The sequence below is a fragment of the Budorcas taxicolor genome, chromosome 24 (genome assembly GCF_023091745.1).
Source record: "Budorcas taxicolor isolate Tak-1 chromosome 24, Takin1.1, whole genome shotgun sequence".
NCBI classification, from domain to species: domain Eukaryota; kingdom Metazoa; phylum Chordata; class Mammalia; order Artiodactyla; family Bovidae; genus Budorcas; species Budorcas taxicolor.
The window spans coordinates 24986405-25007440 of NC_068933.1; the positions used below are offsets into that span (position 1 = coordinate 24986405).

The window sequence follows — 21036 nt, forward strand, 5'->3', positions numbered from 1 at the left end:
CGCCACTACCTACTCAACTGTGGTTATATGTCATTTCCGTCACACTAACTAGGTTAATGGATGTGCCAGTTTAAAACTTCAGCCTTATATTTGAGAAGCTAAGCCGTGTGGTTCGGTTTTTAAACTGCCAGTGTTATATCTGACATTCTGTGTGCCGAGTAAAGGTACTGTGTAAGGAAGACATTTGCTGTGCTTCTTGTCTTGTAATGATTTGAGTATGTAGTAGTTCTTGAAGGAATGTGTACATATTACTCATCTGCTGAAGAGAATGAGGTAATCAATATCTCATAGGAGCCAAATACATTTTTTCAAAACTTGAAAACCAAAGGTTACCCTGAGCGTGTTTCAAGTTAGCAGACATTGATTGCATTTGGAATTTCCACCCATAGTAGTGTGAAAAACCCTTTGGGGCTTAAAAGCATGGCATTCAGTTAGGCTGAAATGCAGTTAATTTCTTGTACACGCTCTACAGAAACACTAGCAAGTGAGGGCTTCCAGTATGCCCGCCCCTGAGTGGCCCCTCTGTTTCCCAAACCACACAGAAGAAAGAATCCAGACCCTCCACCAGCCCACTGCAGGTCTGACATCAAAGAGCTTCTAGCCCTGATGGCCCGGTTTGCTAGCTGTTGGCATCAGTTAAGTGGTCTGGACTGGGCACTTTTCTCCTTGTTCTTGGCCTCCTTCCCTTTTCCCCAGATTGCTAATCTGGATATATGATTAGCTCCAGCAGTTACCTTTGACCCCACTCATTTGCCGCCTTTCTCTGTCTTGAGTCTTGCATACATACAGTGACTGTACCTCAGTTTCCAGTTCACAACCAGAGTCAGGTAGTAGGCCTCATGTTCTCTACTTAGAAGATTCGGCCACTTTGTTGACAGATGACAGCGTGGAACCCAGAGTTCTAATTCTATGCAGAATAATAGCAGTACAACCAGAATCCTTCCTTTATCTTTTCCTTCTTGGAATTTGGAATTCCTAGCTTTTCAGTAACAGAAGTAGAGTAAACAATACTAGGATGCTTGTGTGAAATGACATCCTTGTGCTCCTTTGAGCTTGATGTTCGTGACTACACTAATTTCCCTTTGCTCTCAAAATAGCGAAGTGCACTGATATGTGCAGAGAAATGCCTGAATGTCGCAAATAAAGTAATATAGAGTAATATCATAGCTTCTATTCAAAAAATAAAATTTTGGTGTACGCTAGAAAACAGCATTAGAATGCAATAAGTTGTCTATGTTTTTCTCTGTCTCACAGCTGCACAACGGTTCTTGGCCACTGCTCACCCTCGTTCTTAAACACCTGTACCTTCTGGATTTCCAACACTTTCAAACAGAGATGGTGTGTATTTTTAAGCACCTTTCCCCTAGGATATCCAGATCCCCATTTGTATGATAATCTGTGATAAACAGCCTTTTTTCTGTATTTTTCTTTTGGGCAGTTATCTGACATAGAACTATAGATTTTAATCATTCAGGCAGCGCTTAAAACTGACATTAAGATAGGGTTTCATGTGTCAGAAATTTAAAGACTAAACTTTGATGTCAAATCAGTGACATAGAAATTAAAAGAAGGTAATTGTGAAGATGATATTTATGCTTTGTCTGGACACGTCTAGCATATGAAAAGGAAATGCATTAAAAAAAACTTAAAAAGTAAGACTACTTCAGATACCTTGTGCATTCTGAAATTAATAGACAATTAAATAACTATGGCAGAGAACTTTGAAGCTTTTATATCCTAATAAACACAGAGCTGTAATTCCATTTCTCAGCTTGTGAAAGATGTCAGCATGTTGGGTGTATCTCCATGTATCTCACACCTGGTAAACGTAGTTGACAAGAATCTATTTTCTAAGGAATCCTCCTTTATCTGCAGAGGAGCTGAGAGAATCAAACCATCCCCTATTCCTCTGCATCTGAACTTCCTCAGCTATCAAACCTTCTGGTTGAGAGAAATGATTTCAAAACCCGTGAAGTTTTGTGCATGTAGGGATTACCAGCAACTCATGAAGTGATGGATACCATGTAGAATTTGAGTGTTGCACAAGCTCATTTAAAAATATAAACCACAGTGATGTGACAAGCAGTAGGAAGCTAAGATTTTACATACTCCCCAAGACTAAATATGCTCACAAAGTGACCAGTTTTAAACATCTGCAGAGGTTTTTAACTCCTTTTGAGATAATATTCACACAGTAGAGGTGACTGCATTCTGACTCCTCATTTTTTCACATTTTCTTTTATGCTTTGCACTTTCACATCTCCATACACACCCCACCACCCATCTTTTTCAAACAGATTGCTCACGCCCTAGGATCTAGAGTGTTTGGTTATTCATCGTAAGCCTGCCCTTTTCTGCAGGCAGCGCTTGAAGCCCCGTGTTGTCTCTTAGTGTTTGCAGAGAAGTACAGTTAAACCCTGGTGGAGCGGGGGGGAGGTCCCTTACGTGCTCCCAGCCCCTCCCAAGGCTCAGGAGGAAAAGCTAGAAAAAAAAAAAATTGGAAAGGAACCAAAATCTTTGAGGCTAATAGTCTAGACCTAGAAGCCGACCTTGACTATATAACCATTCTATTCATGACAGAATATTTAAACTCTTCATGTGCATAGAATACCTGCTTCTGCTTCCATTATTTCAAGCTCACCCTGTCTATTGTCTTTGATACCTACAGACTAAAAGGTACTTATATCATGGTTTCTCAAAAACATTTACAAAACCAGCTTTGAGGAAATCAAGAGTGTTTCCTGGCGACAGCATTTGAAGTAGTAAGTGTACTTTCTCACTGTGATGTTGTTCTGTGTACATAACCAATATAGTGACTCTTCGGTTCATTATTGGTAATGTTTTTATTTGTAGTCTCTGTGACCCACCAGTGGCAGGGAGTTCCAGTTCACTCTGCTGTCCTGTTTTGCATTTGTCTATTTGTAGAATTGCCAGATAAAAGGCACCCAGTTAAATTTGAATTTCAGATAAATAATTGTTTTGCTTAAGTATGGTTTGCATTATTTGGCTTATATTTACTGTAAAAAAATTGTTTATCTGAAATTCAAACTTAACATCCTGGGCTTTTTGGCTTTGTTTTGTTTCGTTTTACTAAATCTGGCAAGCCTGTTGATTTGGTCGTAGGAAATTGCTTACAGCATGTAAATTCTTCTAGACTTCACTCTCTTTCACATGGATTGGAGGACCTTTTTTTCCCCCTCACCCTCTTCTTTCCAAAAGAGAGCGTCAAGGAACTCAACCTGCCTGCATGGTGGGTTTCTATTTAAGACATCTTTATGATTATATTTAACCTGTAATTGTGCTTTGGCTAAATGTCTAACTTACAGTACTTGTAATTGTTTAATATTCAATAAAAACATTTTTAAAGTATATGGTATGTGGGTAGCAGTTAGCTCTGAAGTGTTTTCATTTCCCTGTTTGTTCCTTTCAACCTGACCAACCTTAATGCGGCTTCCCTAAAACTGCCGGAAAAGACAAACAGCAGCTCCCTCTCATCTTTGGACAAGTCTCTAGTGGGACCTGCACGAAGGGCTGTATCCTCACCTCGCAGCCCACGTGGGAGTCACTGAGGTACAGCAATAGCAGAAGCAAGCTGCCTTTTAGAAATATCTTCACAACAATGGGGCATGCGCTCTGGAGACAGACTCCACCCTGGCTCCCAAGGCAGCTGGAAGGCCGGCAAACTGCTATCGCTCCGGACCTCACTCCCTCCTTGTACCCTGTGGGGGTGTGGGGCACAGGAGCCAGTGGACTGCCTGCCTCTTGTGATGGCACTGCTTTGGTGGCTGTGACTCAGGCTAGAGAAAGTACACCCTATGAATAGCGCTTATGACCCTTTGTCATTGGGCATGGTTCACTTTTCCTTGTTACTTTATAATCATAAGACAGTACAGTGGGCGTCTAAGCTGAAGGAGCACCTGGCATTACAAAGGTCATCTAAAGACTATACTGGTGGCCCAGTGGTTAAGAACCTGCCCTCTAATGCAGACGCAGGTTCGATCCCTGGTCAGAGAATTAAGATCCCACATGCCACACAGCAACTAAGCCCACATGGCCATAACTAAGATCCAATGCAAACAAATAATATAAAAGGTCATCAGTTCCCATTCAGCTGAGACCTGGCTGCCAGATTTGCAGCTTAGCATCTGCCCTAAAGACCTGCGTCTAGAACAAAGGGAAGGGGATGGTGCAGGACTTCAGTTGGCCAATCCCCACCTGTCCTATAGAGCTAATAATGAATAAAACGTCTGACAGTATGTTGGTGACATGTTCATTTTGTTAATAGGATTCTTGGCATACTTTACTTGGTCAAAGGCTGATTTGAAAAGTAATTCTATTCATCTCTACTTTCATAATTTGGTTTACAAGTCCAGAGAATGTTACACAAAGCATAAGATAAATTAGGTGTTTAGGAATTACAGATCCAAACTACCATATATAAAATAAATAACAAGGACTTACTTTTGGATGGCATCACTGACTCAATGGACATGAGTTTGAGCAAACTCCTGGAGATGGTGAAGGCCAGGGAAGTCTGGTGTGCTACAGTCCGTGGGCTCACAAAGAGTCAGACATGACTGAGTGAACAACAAAAAATATAGAACAGGGAACTGTAATATCTTGTAATATCCTAAATGCAAAAGAATCTATATATAAAGCTGAATCACTTTGCTGTATACGTGAAACAGAACATTGTAAAATACCTATACTTAATTTTGTTTTAAAAAGTTTAGAAAGAAGAAAACCATGGATTGAATCCATGGTGGTATGAAGACGCTGGAGTTTTCAGGAAACCATGGCTGCTGTGGACCACCAGATTGCTTCACAACCCCCGGGAAATTCTGTGGAGGCTCTGGGTCTCTTCTGTCTGCCAAGTAGGAATAATTTCTGCCAAAGTTATTTAGTAGGAATATTTGGAAGATATTCAAGTGCTCTTGGGGTCCTAGGGAGAAAGCAGAAGTGTAACGAGAAATCTGGCTGGCTACATAGTCTGTAAGTGCAGCAAGTTTGCTGAAAGACCGTATAGGATAAAGACACCCCAAACTGCCTGAGGTCAGGGCCCAGCTCTGCCACTATTAATAGCCATGTGACTTTGGGAAACTTACCCTCCCAGTGCCTCAGTCCGTTTTCTTTTTTTTAATAAATGTATTCATTTTAATTGGATGCTAATTACTTTACAATATTGTAGTGGTTTTTCCATACATTGCCATGAATCCGCCATGGGTGTACATGTGTTCCCCAACCTGAACCCCCCTCCCACCTCCGTTCCCATCCCATCCCTCTGGGTCATCTCAGTGCACCAGCCCTGAGCACCCTGTCTCATCCATCGAACCTGGACTGGCGATTCACTTCACATATGATAATATACATGTTTCAATGCCATTCTCCCAAATCATCCCACCCTCGCCCTCTCCCACAGAGTCCAAAAGACTGTTCTATACATCTGTGTCTCTCTTGTCTCGCATAGGGTCATCGTTACTATCTTTCTAAATTCCGTATATATGCCTTAGTATACTATATTGATGGTTTTCTTTCTAACTTACTTCATTCTGTATAATAGGCTCCAGTGGGATGTCCCTCATGGTCCAGTGGTTAAGAGTCTGTGCTCCCAATGCGGGGGGCACAGGTTCAATCCCTGGTCGGGGAATTAAGATCCCATATGCCCCACAGTTCATGAGGTCCATGGGGTCACAAAGAGTTGGACACAGCTGAGTGACTTTCAGTTTTCATGCCCCACAGTTCAGCCAAAAATAAGACTATAAAATGAGTCTCCCGCTACTAGCAGTTCATAGAGTTGCTGTAAGAATTAAAACGCATTTTCTGCTGAGTTCTGTATGGGAACTGAGATCCTACAGGGTAGACCTGGACACACAGTGGGCACCTGCTGATTTAGGCCCTGGTCAGCTAGTTCTCATAAGGGAAGGTTGTTAAGAACAGAGGTTGTGGTTTATTTCAAAATGGTTCCTTTCTCTCTCCTACTGCCTGAAGAACAAGGATATTTTTCTCCAGTGTTTACTATGAGAACCTATTTGAGCTCCTGGAAATAAATCTTACAGAATTGTCACGGTCCCCGATGACTGGGTCCCACTGGAGTTTTGAGCTCTCAGGGTTATCCACATTCAGCCTCTAGCAATTCATTGCAGTTCTTGTTTTCCTGACCAGTACTGGTTCCCCGAGCAACTTCAGCTCATGAATCTCAGCTCCAGTAAATTGTTATTCTCTGTATTTGCCTGTCAACTTCTCCAGTCTCAGGGACAATTTCCCCTGTGTCCTTACCTCTCTTACATATCCTAGAAGAGTTGATTTTTCACTGTTTGGCTTTTGACATGTTATTAGAACTAGCACCTTCCAAGTTCCTTACATGTAGAACTAGAACCCCCAGACCACAATGACTGTTTAAAATATAGCACTAAAGGCATCATCTATAAAAGAAAGAAACTGATAAAGCTAAATTTTTATTTACAACTTCTGCAAAAGATGCTGGGTAGAGAATGAGAAGATAAGCCACAGACTGGGAGAAATATTTGCAAAAGGCATATCTGATAAAGCACAACTATCCAAAATATACAAAAAACCCTCAAAACTGGATGTTAAGAACATCAACAACCTGAGTAAAAAACAGGACACTTGAACAGACACCTCACCAAACAGATGAGGAATAAGCATAGGAAAAAATGCTTAACGTCATATGACATTAAAATGCAAATTTGAAAAACGACATGCCATTACACACCTATTAGAATGGCCAAAATTTGGAACACATACCAAATGCTAGTGAGGATATGGAGTGACAGGAACTCTCATTGTTGGTGGCATGCAAGATGGTATAGTCACCTCAGAAGACAGTTTGGCCATTTCTTACAAAACTAAACATATGTTCCAGCAAGAGTGCACTTTGATATTTATGCAAAGGTGTTGAAAACTTAGGTCCATACTGATAGCCATGTGCAGGTGTTTCTAACAGCTTTATTCACAGTTGCCAAAACTTGAAAGCAATCAAATGCCCTTCAGTAGCTAAATGGATAAACAAACTCTGGCACCTCCAGACAGTGGGATATTTGTTGAGCGCCAAAAAGAAATGAACTTTCAAGCCATGAAAAGACATGGAAGAAACATGAATGCTAAGCAAAAGAAGCTGATCTGAAAAGGCTAGAGGGTGTATGATTCCAACTATATGACATTCTGAAAAAGGCAAAACTATGGAGACAAATACAGAAGTGGTTGCCAGCAGTCAGGAAGGGAAAGACGGCTAAGTGGAGCACAGAGGATGTTCAGAGCAGTGAGAATACCTTCAAAGATACTGTAAAGGTGGATGAATGTCCCTGCACACTTACCAAAACCCATAGAATGTACAACCACCAGAGTGAACCCTAATGCAAACTGTAGACTTTGGGTGACTGTGATGTGTCAACATAGGTTCATCGATTGTAACAAATGTACCACTCTGGTAGAGGATGTTGATAATGGAGGAGGCTTTTATCAACCGAGACCAGGGGTTTATACAAAATCTCTGTAACTTCTCTCAATTTTGCTGAACCCAAAACTGCTCTTAAAAAATTAAATGTTTTATAAAGAGAGAGAAGGCTAAAAACACATGTACAAGCATAATGTATACATCAATACTTCCTCTTTTAGAGAGGAGACAGAGATGCACGTGAAGAAATAATAAGTAAAAATAATTAAATCTAATCCTCCTTTGACTTCAAGGAGGTGTGAACATGTATTTTTTAAAAGGCTGATGTTTTAAATTCGTTTAAAACTGGGGAAGACAGAGGGTAAATTTAAATATTCTTTATGTTTCTGCCACTTCGAACTTAGGAACTGATTTCGTAGACCCGTCCTCTAAAGTTCAGACCCAGGGGAAGTACTGGGAAGAGAGAACAGTTACCCAAGGAAGCCCCTCTCTCAGGCACTCACTCAATGTATGATGTTGAAATAAAACTGATGTTTCCTTGCTCATCACTGGGACCAACCTACAAGGTAAGTTCTCGGTCTCAATATTCTTTAAAATACAACAGGAAACTGGAGCCTATTATACAGAGTGAAGTAAGCCAGAAAGAAAAACACCAACACAGTATACTAACGCATATATATGGAATTTAGAAAGATGGTAACGATAACCCTGTATGTGAGACAGCAAAAGAGACACAGATGTATAGAACAGTCTTTTGGACTCTGTGGGAGAGGGAGAGGGTAGGATGATTTGGGAGAATGGCACCGAAACATGTATAATATCATATGTGAAACGAATCGCCAGTCCAGGTTCGATGCATGATACTGGATGCTTGGGGCTGGTGCACTGAGACAACCCAGAGGGATGGTACGAGGAGGGAGGGGGGTTCAGGATGGGAAACGCGTGTATACCTGTGGTGGATTCATGTTGATGTACGGCAAAACCAATACAATAAAGTCATTAACCTCCAATTAAAATAAACATATTAAAAAAATAATAAAATATAACAGGAGAATGTATACAAAAAGTGGAAAGGAAAGACTCAAAAAGATACATTTTTTTTTAAACTATTATAAACAAAGTCAAAAGACAAATGACAAACTGGGAGAAATGTCTGCAATTCATGCTGTAGAAGGGCTTCCCTTGTAGCTCAGTCTGTAAAGACTCTGCCTGCAGTGCAGGAGACCCGGGTTCCATCCCTGGGTTGGGAAGAGCCCCTGGAGAAGGCAATGGCAACCCACTCCAGCATCCTTGCCTGGAAAATCTCATGGACAGGAGCCTGGCGGGCTGCAGTCCATGGGGTCGCAAAGAGTCATGCACGACTGAGCGACTAACATTACTTACTGTAGAAGGGGGCTAATCTCTTTCATACAGAGAGTTCCTAAAAGCCTGGAAGATTATTTAAAAAAAAAAAAAAATCAGGGGAAGCAAAAAATGGCGCCTGCAAATGAGCAAAGTTTGTGACGCAGCAAGCTTTTTGTCTCGGGCCGAGCTCTTCTTCCCAGGACGGAAGAAAGTGCAGGTTCCTCACTGGGCAGCACGGGTTCGAGCAGTGGGAGGTGTACGTACAAGGAGGCGATCAAGACTCCAGCATCTTCCCTGGCTGCATCAACAAGGCTGAGGTCTTTGAAGACCAGGTAAACGGACGCCTCAAGAAGGGACTGGCGGAAGGTAAGGACTATGTGCTGCTCCCAGTGGCTGCTCGGCATTACCTGGTCAACCGGTATGTTCTAGAGCATGACCAGCCTCGCATGGAACGCAAGGTCGTGGAACTGCCCAGCATCCACAAGGTTGAAATGCACCCAGTAGAACTGGTGCTCGTCCGGCTCAGTGATAACGGCCACACCTCCCACGGCTCAGCTCAGCCCCGCAGATTCTAGTGACCTCGTTTTGCGCACCGCTTGAGAGCAGTTTCCGGGGCACCCCAGGAAGAGACCCGGCTGTGGCTCAAGAACGCGGAGGGCCCTTTTGAGAGGTTGTGCAACGCCCGCGTCACAGTGCTTGACGCCCGCTCTCAATACTGAGCAGGTGGTCGTCATGGAGACCCGAAACAAGGATGGCACCTGGCCCAGTGCGCAGCCACAGGCCACGAGCGGAGCGTCGGAGGAGGGTGAGGATTTCCAAGGCCAGCCGGGCATCTGCGGTCTCACCAACCTGGGCAACACGTGCTTCATGAACTCGGCCCTGCAGTGCCTCAGCAACGTGCCGCAGCTCACCGAGTACTTCCTCCAAAACCGCTACCTGGAGGAGCTCAACCTCGGCAACCCGCTGGGCATGAAGGGGGAGATTGCAGAGGCCTATGCCGATCTGGTGAAGCAGGCGTGGTCCGGCCACCACCGCTCCATCGTGCCCTACGTGTTCAAGACCAAGGTCGGCCACTTTGCATCCCAGTTCCTGGGCTACCAGCTGCATGACTCACAGGAGCTGCTGTCCTTCCTCCTGGATGGACTGCACGAGGACCTCAATCGCGTCAAGAAGAAGGAATACGTGGAGCTGTGCGACGCTGCTGGGAGGCCAGACCAGGAGGTGGCTCAGGAGGCCTGGCAGAACCACAAACGGTGGAACGATTCTGTGATCGTGGACACTTTCCACGGCCTCTTCAAGTCCACCTTAGTCTGCCCTGACTGTGGTAATGTGTCTGTGACCTTCGACCCCTTCTGCTACCTCAGTGTCCCACTGCCTGTGAGCCACAAGAGGGTCATGGAGGTCTTCTTTGTCTCCATGGACCCCCGCCGCAAGCCCGAGCAGCACCAGCTCCTGGTCCCCAAGAAAGGCAAGATCTCGGATCTGTGTGTGGCTCTGGCCAAACACACCGGCGTCTCTCCAGAAAAGATGATGGTGGCTGATGTCTTCAGTCACCGCTTCTATAAGATCTACCAGCTGGAGGAGTCTCTGAGCAGCATCTTGGACCGAGACGATATCTTCGTATACGAGGTGTCAGGCAGGGTGGCCGCTGGGGAGAACTCCAGAGAGGACGTTGTGCTTCCTGTGTACCTGCGGGAGCGCACCCCGGCCCGGGACTACTGCGGTTCCTATTACGGCCTGATGCTCTTTGGGCACCCACTTCTGGTGTCGGTGCCCCGGGACCGGCTCTCATGGGATGCGCTGTATCACATCCTGCTGTACCGCCTCTCACGCTACGTGACCAGACCCAGCTGGGATGATGAGGAGGATGGAGATGAGAAAGACCTGGAGGGTAAGGACAGCCTCCCTCAGCCTGGACATGGGCCTGGGGGCAGCTCCCAAGACCCTGGGCTGGAGCAGGCTGGGTCCAGCTCTGGAGTCGCGAGCAGTAGTTGGGGCCCTGTGGACACCTCTCCTGGGCCATCTCACTGGCCCCAGAGGGTGCGGCACAAGCACCTCTTCACCCTGCAAAGGGTTAATTCCAATGGGATCAGCGACTGCTCGACCTTCAAGGAGGATACTCAGGCTCAGCCATATATTGCCATCGACTGGGAGCCAGAGATGAAGAAGCGTTACTATGATGAGGTGGAGGCTGAGGGCTACGTGAAGCACGACTGTGTCGGGTACGTGCTGAAGAAGGCCCCAGTGCAGCTGCAGGAATGCATCGAGCTCTTCACCACCGTTGAGACCCTGGAGAAGGAAAACCCCTGGTACTGCCCCACTTGCAAGCAGCACCAGCCGGCCACCAAGAAGCTGGACCTGTGGATGCTGCCAGAGACACTCATTATCCACCTGAAGCGCTTTTCCTACACCACGTTCTCCCGCGAAAAGCTGGACACCCTTGTGGAGTTTCCTATCCGGGACCTGGACTTCTCTGAGTTTGTCATCAAGCCGCAGGACGACTCAGCTCCGGAGCTCTACAAATACGACCTCATCGCGGTTTCCAACCATTATGGGGGCCTGCGGGATGGACACTACACGACATTTGCCTGCAACAAGGACAGCGGCCAGTGGCACTACTTCGATGACAACAGCGTCTTGCCTGTGACGGAGAATCAGATTGAGTCCAAGGCAGCCTATGTCCTCTTCTACCAGCGCCAGGACGTGGCACGCCGTCTGCAACCCCAGGCTGGCTCATCGAAACCCCCGGCATCCTCTGCCTGCGGTGCGCCACCCAAGTCGGGGTTCATGGATGTAAACTGAGGGGCCCCAGCCCCGCCAGAGGGAAGGAAGCTGTCCCGGCTCTCTTCCTTCCCGAAGCCACCCCTGTTCTCTTACCCGTTAGGTGCCCCGCGCCAGGTGTCACAGGCTTAGTTGTGGCTGCTCTTCTCCTGTTCTGTTACATTGCTCTCTCCCAGGGAAAAAGAGCTCAAGGCTCCTTCCAGCAGTGTGTTCCCCACCCGCGTTTGCCTTTCAGAGCATCGACCTTCCCTTCTATTCTCTATTTATGATTCTCCCCTTCCTTCTTGTCCTCAGTCCGGGGTGTTCTCAGGGGGTGGGGGTGGGGTGCACCTGAACAGGGTGTACCTGAACAGAGGGTATTTTCTTTCTGAGACCTTGTACCTTGCACTGTGTATATATAAAAGTGCCAGTGTGTTCCTTAAAAAAAAAAAAAATTCAGATCAAAGTTATAAACACACAGTTCATAGAAAAATACAAATGGTTCTTGAATGTGTACAAATTGCTCTATCTCATAGAGAAATGCAAATTAAAATTAGTTAACACAAGTTACCTCTCAGACTGACAAAACTCAGGAAGTTGTGTAACAAGTGTTAGTGAGTGGGTATAAAAGCAGTGGATGGGGGGAGAAATTACATAAATATGAACATACTATACCTTCATGTGCTTACTCAAATGATTGGAATACCTTCTTGGTGAATATGTCAAAAATCTGGTAACAATTTTTTTTTAATCTAATAACATTGGTAAATCGGTGGTGAGGTGACTTAGTTGAGGAGGAGGCATTTTATTATATAGGTGTCTATATTTTAAAAATTATTGATCTATGTGAATAATTTATCTACATGAAAGAATTGGGAGTGGGGGCTTCTTTGGTGGTCCAGTGGTTAAGACTTCACACTTCCACTGCAAGGGGCTTGGATTCAGTCCCCAGTCAGGGAGAACTATGATCCCTCATGCCATGCGGTACAGCCAAAAAATGTTAAAAAGAAAGAAATTAGGAGTAAATCATCTCATTTATCTTTGAGTTGAAGCGATTTCCACAATACATCAAGGGAAGCAAGATGCAGAAACTGTGTATTGTATGATGTTGTTTTTATAAAGCAAATAGCAATAAAACCCCTATATGTAGTTAAACATATAGATACATGGTGTATGCACTTTATACCGTTATACCATATAATACAACACATCATATCGTGTATGACTCTGTGGGGATAGAGAGAAAAGGAAGGACAGGTGATGGTTAACAGTGGTTGTTTGCAGAGTCTGGTGGAGGGAGACATGTGAAAAGAAAATATTTTTTAACGATATGGCTGACATTTTTGAAAGAAAAAAATGTGTGCATATATATTTATGTCTATCTGTCTGGAAAATAGAACAAAGATAGAAACATCGTCTGCAAGCCACAAGAAAACATAACTATCCTGACTCTTTGTCCATGAGCTAGAACATGAAAACACATGTGTATATATGTATATGTGTATATATGCACACATATATGTAGAAAGATGGTCATAGAATGTTGAGGGTGAGTGTTTCAGAGATACAGGATTTCAGGAGATTTTTTTGCTTTCTAATATTCGGATGTGTTTGACTTTTTCAATAAAACTATGTTACTGTGGGAAGGGAAGAAATTGAAACAAGAATAATACATGCTTTCTAAACCATGCAGCTCAGTAATTCAAGGCCTGTCTCTAAATGTACAGTCTTCTTTCCAGGTGAAGTGCTTCATTCTGTTTGAAAACTTAAAAGCAGGAGCGATCATCTTAGAAATGAAGAAAGTTGTGACGATGACGACAGAACCGTAAGTGTGCGATTCTGCTAGCATCTCTGCTGTTTTTGCCCATTTGCTCAGAATGTTGGAAGAAAATCATTTCCACTGGGAGATGAAAGTGAAAAGGGCATGGAAACATCACTTCGGTTTTCTTGCTGGATCCCTTCAAAGCCATGGGTTATATTTTAAAAGGAGTAACATTGTTGGAAGCAAATATCCAGAATCAGCATTCACCTTAATTACAGAATTCAACCTATAAATCTAGTCATATTTCTATCTATTGTCCTGTGTTCTCTAGGATTAAAAATAAATCCCCCCCAAAAATAATAAATAAATTCCCACTGTTACTTAAAATGAAAAGGAAATGTATAAAGACGTACCAGACAAGAGGTGACCAAGCAAATGTAGACATGGTATTGTTGATTCCCAAGTATCAATAGAATGGCACTCAGTTCAATTCATTTCAGTTCAGTTCAGTCGCTCAGTCATGTCCGACTACATACATGGAAAATGAGAAACATCACCTATCAACCACACGCTACATGCGTGCTAAGTTGCTTCAGTCACGTCCAACTCCTTGCAACCGCATGAATTGTAGCCCGCCAGGCTCCTGTGTCCATGGGGATTCTCCAGGCAAGAATACTGGAGTGGGCTACCGTGCCCTCCTTCGGGAGATCTTCCCAACCCATGGATTGAACCCTCGTCTCATGTCTCCTGCATTAGCAGGCGGGTTCTTTACCTCTAGCGCCACCTGGGAAGCCCAGCTGCTGACCACAAGAAGCTGTACAAAGTACAACTTCATGCGGGCGAGGCATCATTGAAATAGAAAACACAAACTGTTAAAGTCTTCCACTGTGATTCTGAGTTTATCAAATCCTCCTCATATTTGTAATACATTCCTCTAAGAAACTGACAAAATAAAAATGAAACTATCAGGGTGTTGAATATCATATTTAACTAACTTGATTTTTAACAAATAGAACAAAAGCAGAGACTGTACACTCTGAATGTCTATTTAAAATAACTGGCTTGTGGAGAAGGAAATGGCAACCCACTCCAGTATTCTTGCCTGGAGAATCCCAGGGACAGTGGAGCCTGGTGGGCTTCCGTCTACGGGGTCGCACAGAGTCGGACACGACTGATGCAACGTAGCAGCAGCCGCAGCATAAAACTGGGGGGCTGGGAATGGATGGCTAGGGAGGTGACAGCTTAAAGATATGGGGTTTCTTTTTGAGATGAAAATGTTCTAAATGGTGATGGTTACATATATCTGTGAATATGTCTAAAAACCATTGAATCATATACTTTAAATGGGTGTATTGTATGATGTCAATTATATCTCAATAAAACCTTTTTTAAGTTTAAAAAAATAAAATAACTGGCTTGGCTACAACTCAAATGTTATCCTGTTGTCTGGGAGGAAGAAGTTTTCCCTCTTCCCTTCTACGTTATTTTGACTGGTCTAAGAATTAAATTGGCATGAGATATGTATAGATAAAAGGGAGAAAAGCCCACAAAAGCTGAATGACATGTATCCGTGGAAGAGACCCAGAGTAACTCAAAATGGCTGAAACTCTCCAGTTAAAGACCATTTTCGGCTAAAGATAAAAGAGGATGTTGGGAGTAGTGATTTGGCACTTCAAAGGAAAGCAATTTATATGGAGATGAAAAGCAAATGTTTGGTAAATAAATATTTGCTGGGCCCTGCGGAGACAATGGGACGGAGGAATTTTAACAGACTTTGCTGGATTCCTCCCCATCTACACACCTGGTCCAGACTAGGTTATCTAAGGTGATGTTCTCTTCCTGAAGCAGAGCCTCTGTCTGCATTCTTCAGGAGGAGGAAGGTCAAAGTTTCTTCCTGAGCCTTTTGTTCCTTCCTTACTTTCAGCTTGAAATAATCTGCATGCCAAAAAGACATTTAGGGGTGGCCCAGTTTCGCTCCCCTGCACTGTCAAACACTTGAATTTATAAAATGCATAAGTCAGAGTCTTGAAGTAATTACACCCAATGGCTCATTTTGGTTACTGAAAATTTCTTAAAGTGGGGTGTAAGGCAAGGATATGCAGAAGGAACTTTCACTGTTCCTTATATGTATTTTCATTCTTTGAATTTTGTGGCAGTGAACATATGTATTTATTTTCGTGTATTAATCATTGAACAACTTTATTGGGATGTAATTTACATACCATGAAATTTACCATTTTAAGTGTACAAGATTTTTTTCATAAATTTACTAAATTTAAGAGTTGTACAACCACCTCAAGGGGTCACACAGAGTCAGCTTGGCAGCACTTTGGTAGAGATGCCAGGAACCCCAAAGTCAAGAGCAGGAGCTTTTCCACTGAACTTTTCTATGGCAACTAGTAAGGAGTCAGTTCCCTCAGCTACTGTTCTAGTTAAAAATAGATTCCCTGGGCTTCCCTGGTGGCTTGGTCATAATCACTTGTGGGAGTTTGTGGAGTCTTTGAGTCAATGTCTTAGATGGCCTCAAGGATCTCTATTTTTAAAATAATCTATAAAAAATTCTAAACTATTTTTATCACAATGGTGATAGATGGACAGTACAAGTGGTCCCCCTCCAACCTTACGACTTCCTTTCTTTTTTCCATTTTCCTACACACTTCTACGTATTTGTCTCTTCAGGTGAAATCAGGAATATTTTGCCCTGTTCCTCCCAAATGCTGCTGGTGTTTTGATTGAGATCATATTAAATGGATAGGTTAATTCATGGAGAAATAGTATCTTTTCAATACTGCATCTTTTTATCCAAGAATATAGTATGTCCTTCAGCTTTTTTTCAAGTGTTCTTATATGTCTTTTGGTAGGACTTTTTTTTTTTCCTATGTCCCTTAGTAGGATTTTTTTTTTTTTCCATTGAAGAATTTTTTTAGTTTTTGGCCACACCGCACCATCTTAGTTCCTGACCAGGGACTGAACCTGTACCCGCTGCATTGGAAGCATGTAGTCTTAACCACTGGACTGCCGGGGAAGCCCAGCAGTGCTTTACCAGGTCCATCAGCTAGGTCTTGCCTATCTCTGGTCAAGTTTACTGTAGGCAGTTTATCTTTAAGCTGATACGGTAAACAGGATCTACCACATCTATTTTAAATTGATATTTTCATATGGGGAAGCTATTGATTTTTTTCATACAATCATACAATCAAAAATTTCATACAATTTATTAATGCAATCAACCACTAGCTGAATGCTCTCATTTCTAATAGATTTTCAGTTGATTCCTGTTTTTCAGATACATATCATCTGCAAATAATTTGGCCTCCCATTTTTCAAACCGTACACCTCTTTTCTTTCACTTGCTAATTACATTGACTAGTGCTTCCAAATTGCATTGCTAATGGCATTGCTTGTTTCTATTGAGAGTCCCCTTGGACTGTAAGGAGATCAAACCAGTAGATCCTAAGGGCAATCAGTCCTGAAAATTCACTGAAGGACTGATGCTAAAGCTGAAGCTCCAGTACTTTGGCCACCTGATGCGAAGAGCGACTCATTACAAAAGACCCTGACACTGGGAAAGATTGAAGGCAGGAGGAGAAGGGGACGACAGAGGATGAGATGGTTGGATGGCGTCACCAACTCGAGGGACATGAGTTTGAGCAAGCTCTGGGAGTTGTTGATGGACAGTGGGGGGGAAGCCTGGCGTGTTGCAGTTCATGGGGTCACAAAGAATCAGACACGACTGAACTGAACTGAGTGCTTCCAAAATAATGGTAGATAAAAATGACACAGTGGAAATACATGTTTACTAACATACTTTTGGTTTACACTTTGGGACATTTGTACCAACTGAATCTGATAGAACCAATCCCCAAATGAGCACTGGGGAACCACTGCCATACATCACCTTCGTCCGGTTATTTCTTCAACCTGGCCTCGAGGCATATTGCCATTTCCAAACTCCCAACAGAACAGGAGGGAACACGAGGTCTCTAAAATTTTCTAAGATTTTGGGAGCCAGGCCCCCTTGCTATTGTTGGGGGTGTGGCAACTCCTTGTACAATCTTTGGCTGTGGCCCTAACCACTTGTGCTGTGAGGTGTTTAAGACAGACCTCGCCTGCCAGAGAGCCATCCTTATCACTCCATCCTGTGCCTGGCAGAAAGCAGAGTCTCAAAAGCAAATGTTGTATATTAACACATATAAATGCAATCTAGAAAGATAGTACTGATGAATCTATTCTTAGGGTAGCAATGGAGATGCAGACATAGAGAATAGACTTGCAGACACAGTGGGGAAAGGAGGCGGTGGGACGAATTGAGGGTAGTATCGAAACATACCCACTACCGTGTGTAAAACAGATAGCCAGTGGGAATTTGCTGACTCAGGCAGCTCAAACTGGTGCTGTGACAAGCTAGAGGGGTGGGAGGTGGGAGGGAGGTTCAAGAGGAAGGGGACATATATACCTGTAGCTGATTTACATTGATGTACAGCAGAAACCGTACGGTATACTTCCCTGGTGGCTCAGACAGTAAAGTGTCTATCTACAACGCGGGAGACCCAGGTTCAATCCCTGGGTTGGGAAGGCCCCTTGGAGAAGGAAATGGCAATCCACTCCAGTACTATTGCTTGGAAAATCCCATGGACAGAGGAGCCTGGTAGGCTACAGTCCACGGGGTCGCAAAGAGTTGGACACGACTAAGCGACTTCACTTTCACTTTTAAGGGCAGAAAGCAGCGCAATATTATAAAACAATTATCCTCCAATTAAACGTAAATAAATTTAAAAAAAAAAGAAAGCAGACTCTCAGATGAGGACATCTGTGCCTTACCCTTCACCTCTTCCTGTCTAAAAAATCCAGTTCTCAGAGATTTCCGCTCTGCCTTCACCTGTCACCTTCTGTGGTGTTTAGGGAGCTCACAGATTTGAGTGGCCCGTCTCCACAAGATTACCATCAAATGATTCGGATCTTCCAAGTCATCATATTGGCAGTTTTTCAGGAAAAGATAAACCAAGCCAGAGGTGGTTGAAAATGTATTTATTTTTCTTCAAATGATCTTTGTTTCAAGCAATAAATAAAAACAGACATGTTGACTTTTCTAAAAAAAAACCAAACAACAACAAAAATATTCCCCTAAACTATATACATCCTACAGAAATACAAGCATATCAAATGTAGAAATGACATCACGCTGAAAGATGGGGCTATTTACAGAAATTACAAGTATTGCATTGCTGTCTTGAAGAAGCCTCTTTCTGGCATGACTCATAAGCTCTAAGGGAGAGCAGGGTCCTCTTCAAAGAGGTGGCACTCTCCAGCCTTCCTTTTTTTCCCCCGGCTGCACCATGCGACATGTGGGATCTTAGTTCCCTGACTAGGGATCGAACCCACACCCCTGCATGAGAGGCACGGGGCTGGACTGCTAGTGAAGTCCCTCTCCATACTTCTTGATAAACAAACTTGCAAAGAAGAGCTAGACAGCCAGACACGTTCCTCAGTTCCTCCTTAACAACCACAGATCAGCTTTCGAGGGGCGTGAAAAGGGACCTCGTCCAGGTCTTAGGCCCCGTGAGCTCCTGACAGAACCCATATTGTCCCTCAGCAGAGCTGGGGCCACACAGGGCCAGGGGCAACTGTCTGCTGTGGTTTCTGCCACACAAGCCAGCTCTGTGTTATCAAGCCCTGGCCTCCAACAGCACCTTGCCTAAGTGTCCCAAACTCAGTTATGCAGGGAGAGCACTTGGGGAGCTTTGAAACCTACTGATGCCCAGGTCCCTCCTCCAGAATTCCTGGTGTACCTCGTGTGGGCTAACGGGCAGCCAAGGCGAACCCTTACTTTACCAACAAAGGCTGGTGGCCAAACTCTGATCTCACAGCCCCCTCCCCTCACATTGAAATCACCCATCCCACCTCCCTCTGCCCATCTTCCCAAGAATTTTGGATTTTTTTCTCATATAGAATCAGAATCAACTCTCAAGAACCAGGCTAGGATGGACATCTGAGGAAAATGGCCTCAGAGACCACGACTAAGGCCGGGAGCTCCCTGCCACCAGCTCACAGGTGGCTTCAGTATAATACTGATTGGGGGGGCAGGGCTCACCCACACCCTGGGGTCACAAAGACACCGGAGGGAACAGCAGCATCCTCCAGTCTCTATACACGACGCAGTGGGTCAACAGCACAGGTCACCACGGATCAAAGTGGCGAAGCTTTCTGACTGCGACGGAAATTGCTTGTCACCAGAAATCACTTCATGGGAGAGACACCTGTTGAAACCCAGTGGCCGTTTGGAGGGACCTCGTGGTGCCGTCTTCATTAGAGCTCTTTCTTCCAACTCATCAAAGAGGCTTCTGATGGTAAAAGTAGACAGTGACCCCAAATCCCCAATTCCAATCAAGCCCATTTCCTATTGAATTTCTAAGGGTCTGGGGACTCACACTCTTATCAGGTACAAAGAAAATGGCTTTATAAATAGAGGTTTGACACTGTGATACGTGACTTGAGTTGGAAAGCAGGGAAGAGACCCGGTCGGGGCAGGTCCTGGGCTCCGACTGTCTGGGCAGCTGGAAGCCAGTCTGGGAAAGCACGACACACAGATTTTGGCAAATGTACACTCATTCTGTAAAAAGTCAATCTGTTCTAAGCTACTTTCCCTCCCCCTTCAAGCAGTCCCTCCTGCGGACCTGTCTGTCTGTGGGAACCCACACTTTTACAGTGGTGGAGCCCATTCGACCGCAATTCATCACAAAACATGAAGCAACTTCCAGGAATCAAGGAGGACAAGGGGAACGTCTAGCTGAGCTGTCTCAATAGGCCCAGTGTCATGAACCTGACCCCTCCACGTCTTCAGGAGGGGTTCAGCCAAGCAGCTCCCAGCAAAGGAGGGGGTCTTGGGCTTTTCTGAAAACAATAAGTGGGAACTCTGGCCACACCCAAGACAGGGCTTGACAAAGGTAGGACAAATGATGCCAGGTTCACGTTAATGGAAGGAAGCAAGGAACCTAGTCCTGTCTGGGACGTGGGGACAAGAAGGAGCATTCCGACACTATGCTGACATCGAGGCTTGAAGTTATCAATGGGTGAGCAGCACTTCGATCCTCAGAGGGCAAAACAACCCCCAAAAGCAAAACCTAAAGCATGCTCTCATTTCTAGACAAGTTTGGAATTACTGCTAACCTGGCACTGGGTAACAACACTGTTCCACAATACTATAAGTTAAATAACCCATGGTTAGTTCCCTCCTCCCTCCCCCCAAGCCCAACCCACCTGCTCCTTGTTCCAAAAGCCACTCCTCTATTTGGAAAGGCCCCCTGAAAACGGCATTATCTCAAGAAAGGATTCTGCTATGGCACTCTAATGCCCATCCAGAAACTAGCTTCCCTGCAAAGAGTCTGCCTGACTCCTCACTCACGCTCTCTTGCTGTCCTAATCTTCCACGGGACCTCCAGTGGGGTGTCCACCACGCCCTTCTTTTTATTCACGTATTCACTTTACAGATATCCACCTACACCAGGAATCTTTTAAGATCACAAGAATTTGTTGGCATACTTCATTCCAAGCAAACCCCCTAAAATTAAAATCTCTGATTTAGGCAAAAGAGGAAAAAAAAAAATTGGCGCTTCCACTTTCCCTTTCGGGTCTATCTCTTCTTAGCTAGGTTCCCCAAGGGCCTTGGCAAATGCTTCGCTGCAGGAAAATCCGATCTGCGCCCAGTTTTTTTTAGGAGCACCTTACACGATATGGTATTTTTCAAGTCCTCGGGCAG

The 21036-nt window shown here is 44.3% G+C and overlaps 1 protein-coding gene across 1 annotated transcript; it reads left to right on the forward strand.

The window, feature by feature from the left end:
- Nucleotides 1-7920: 7920 nt before the first annotated feature.
- LOC128068258 (ubiquitin carboxyl-terminal hydrolase 11-like) lies at nucleotides 7921-11560 on the forward strand. Its single transcript, XM_052661384.1, is given in 5 exon segments — nucleotides 7921-7980; nucleotides 8959-9303; nucleotides 9305-9365; nucleotides 9368-9462; nucleotides 9464-11560. Coding segments are annotated over 5 exon segments (2658 nt in total).
- The last annotated feature ends 9476 nt before the right edge of the window (nucleotides 11561-21036 follow it).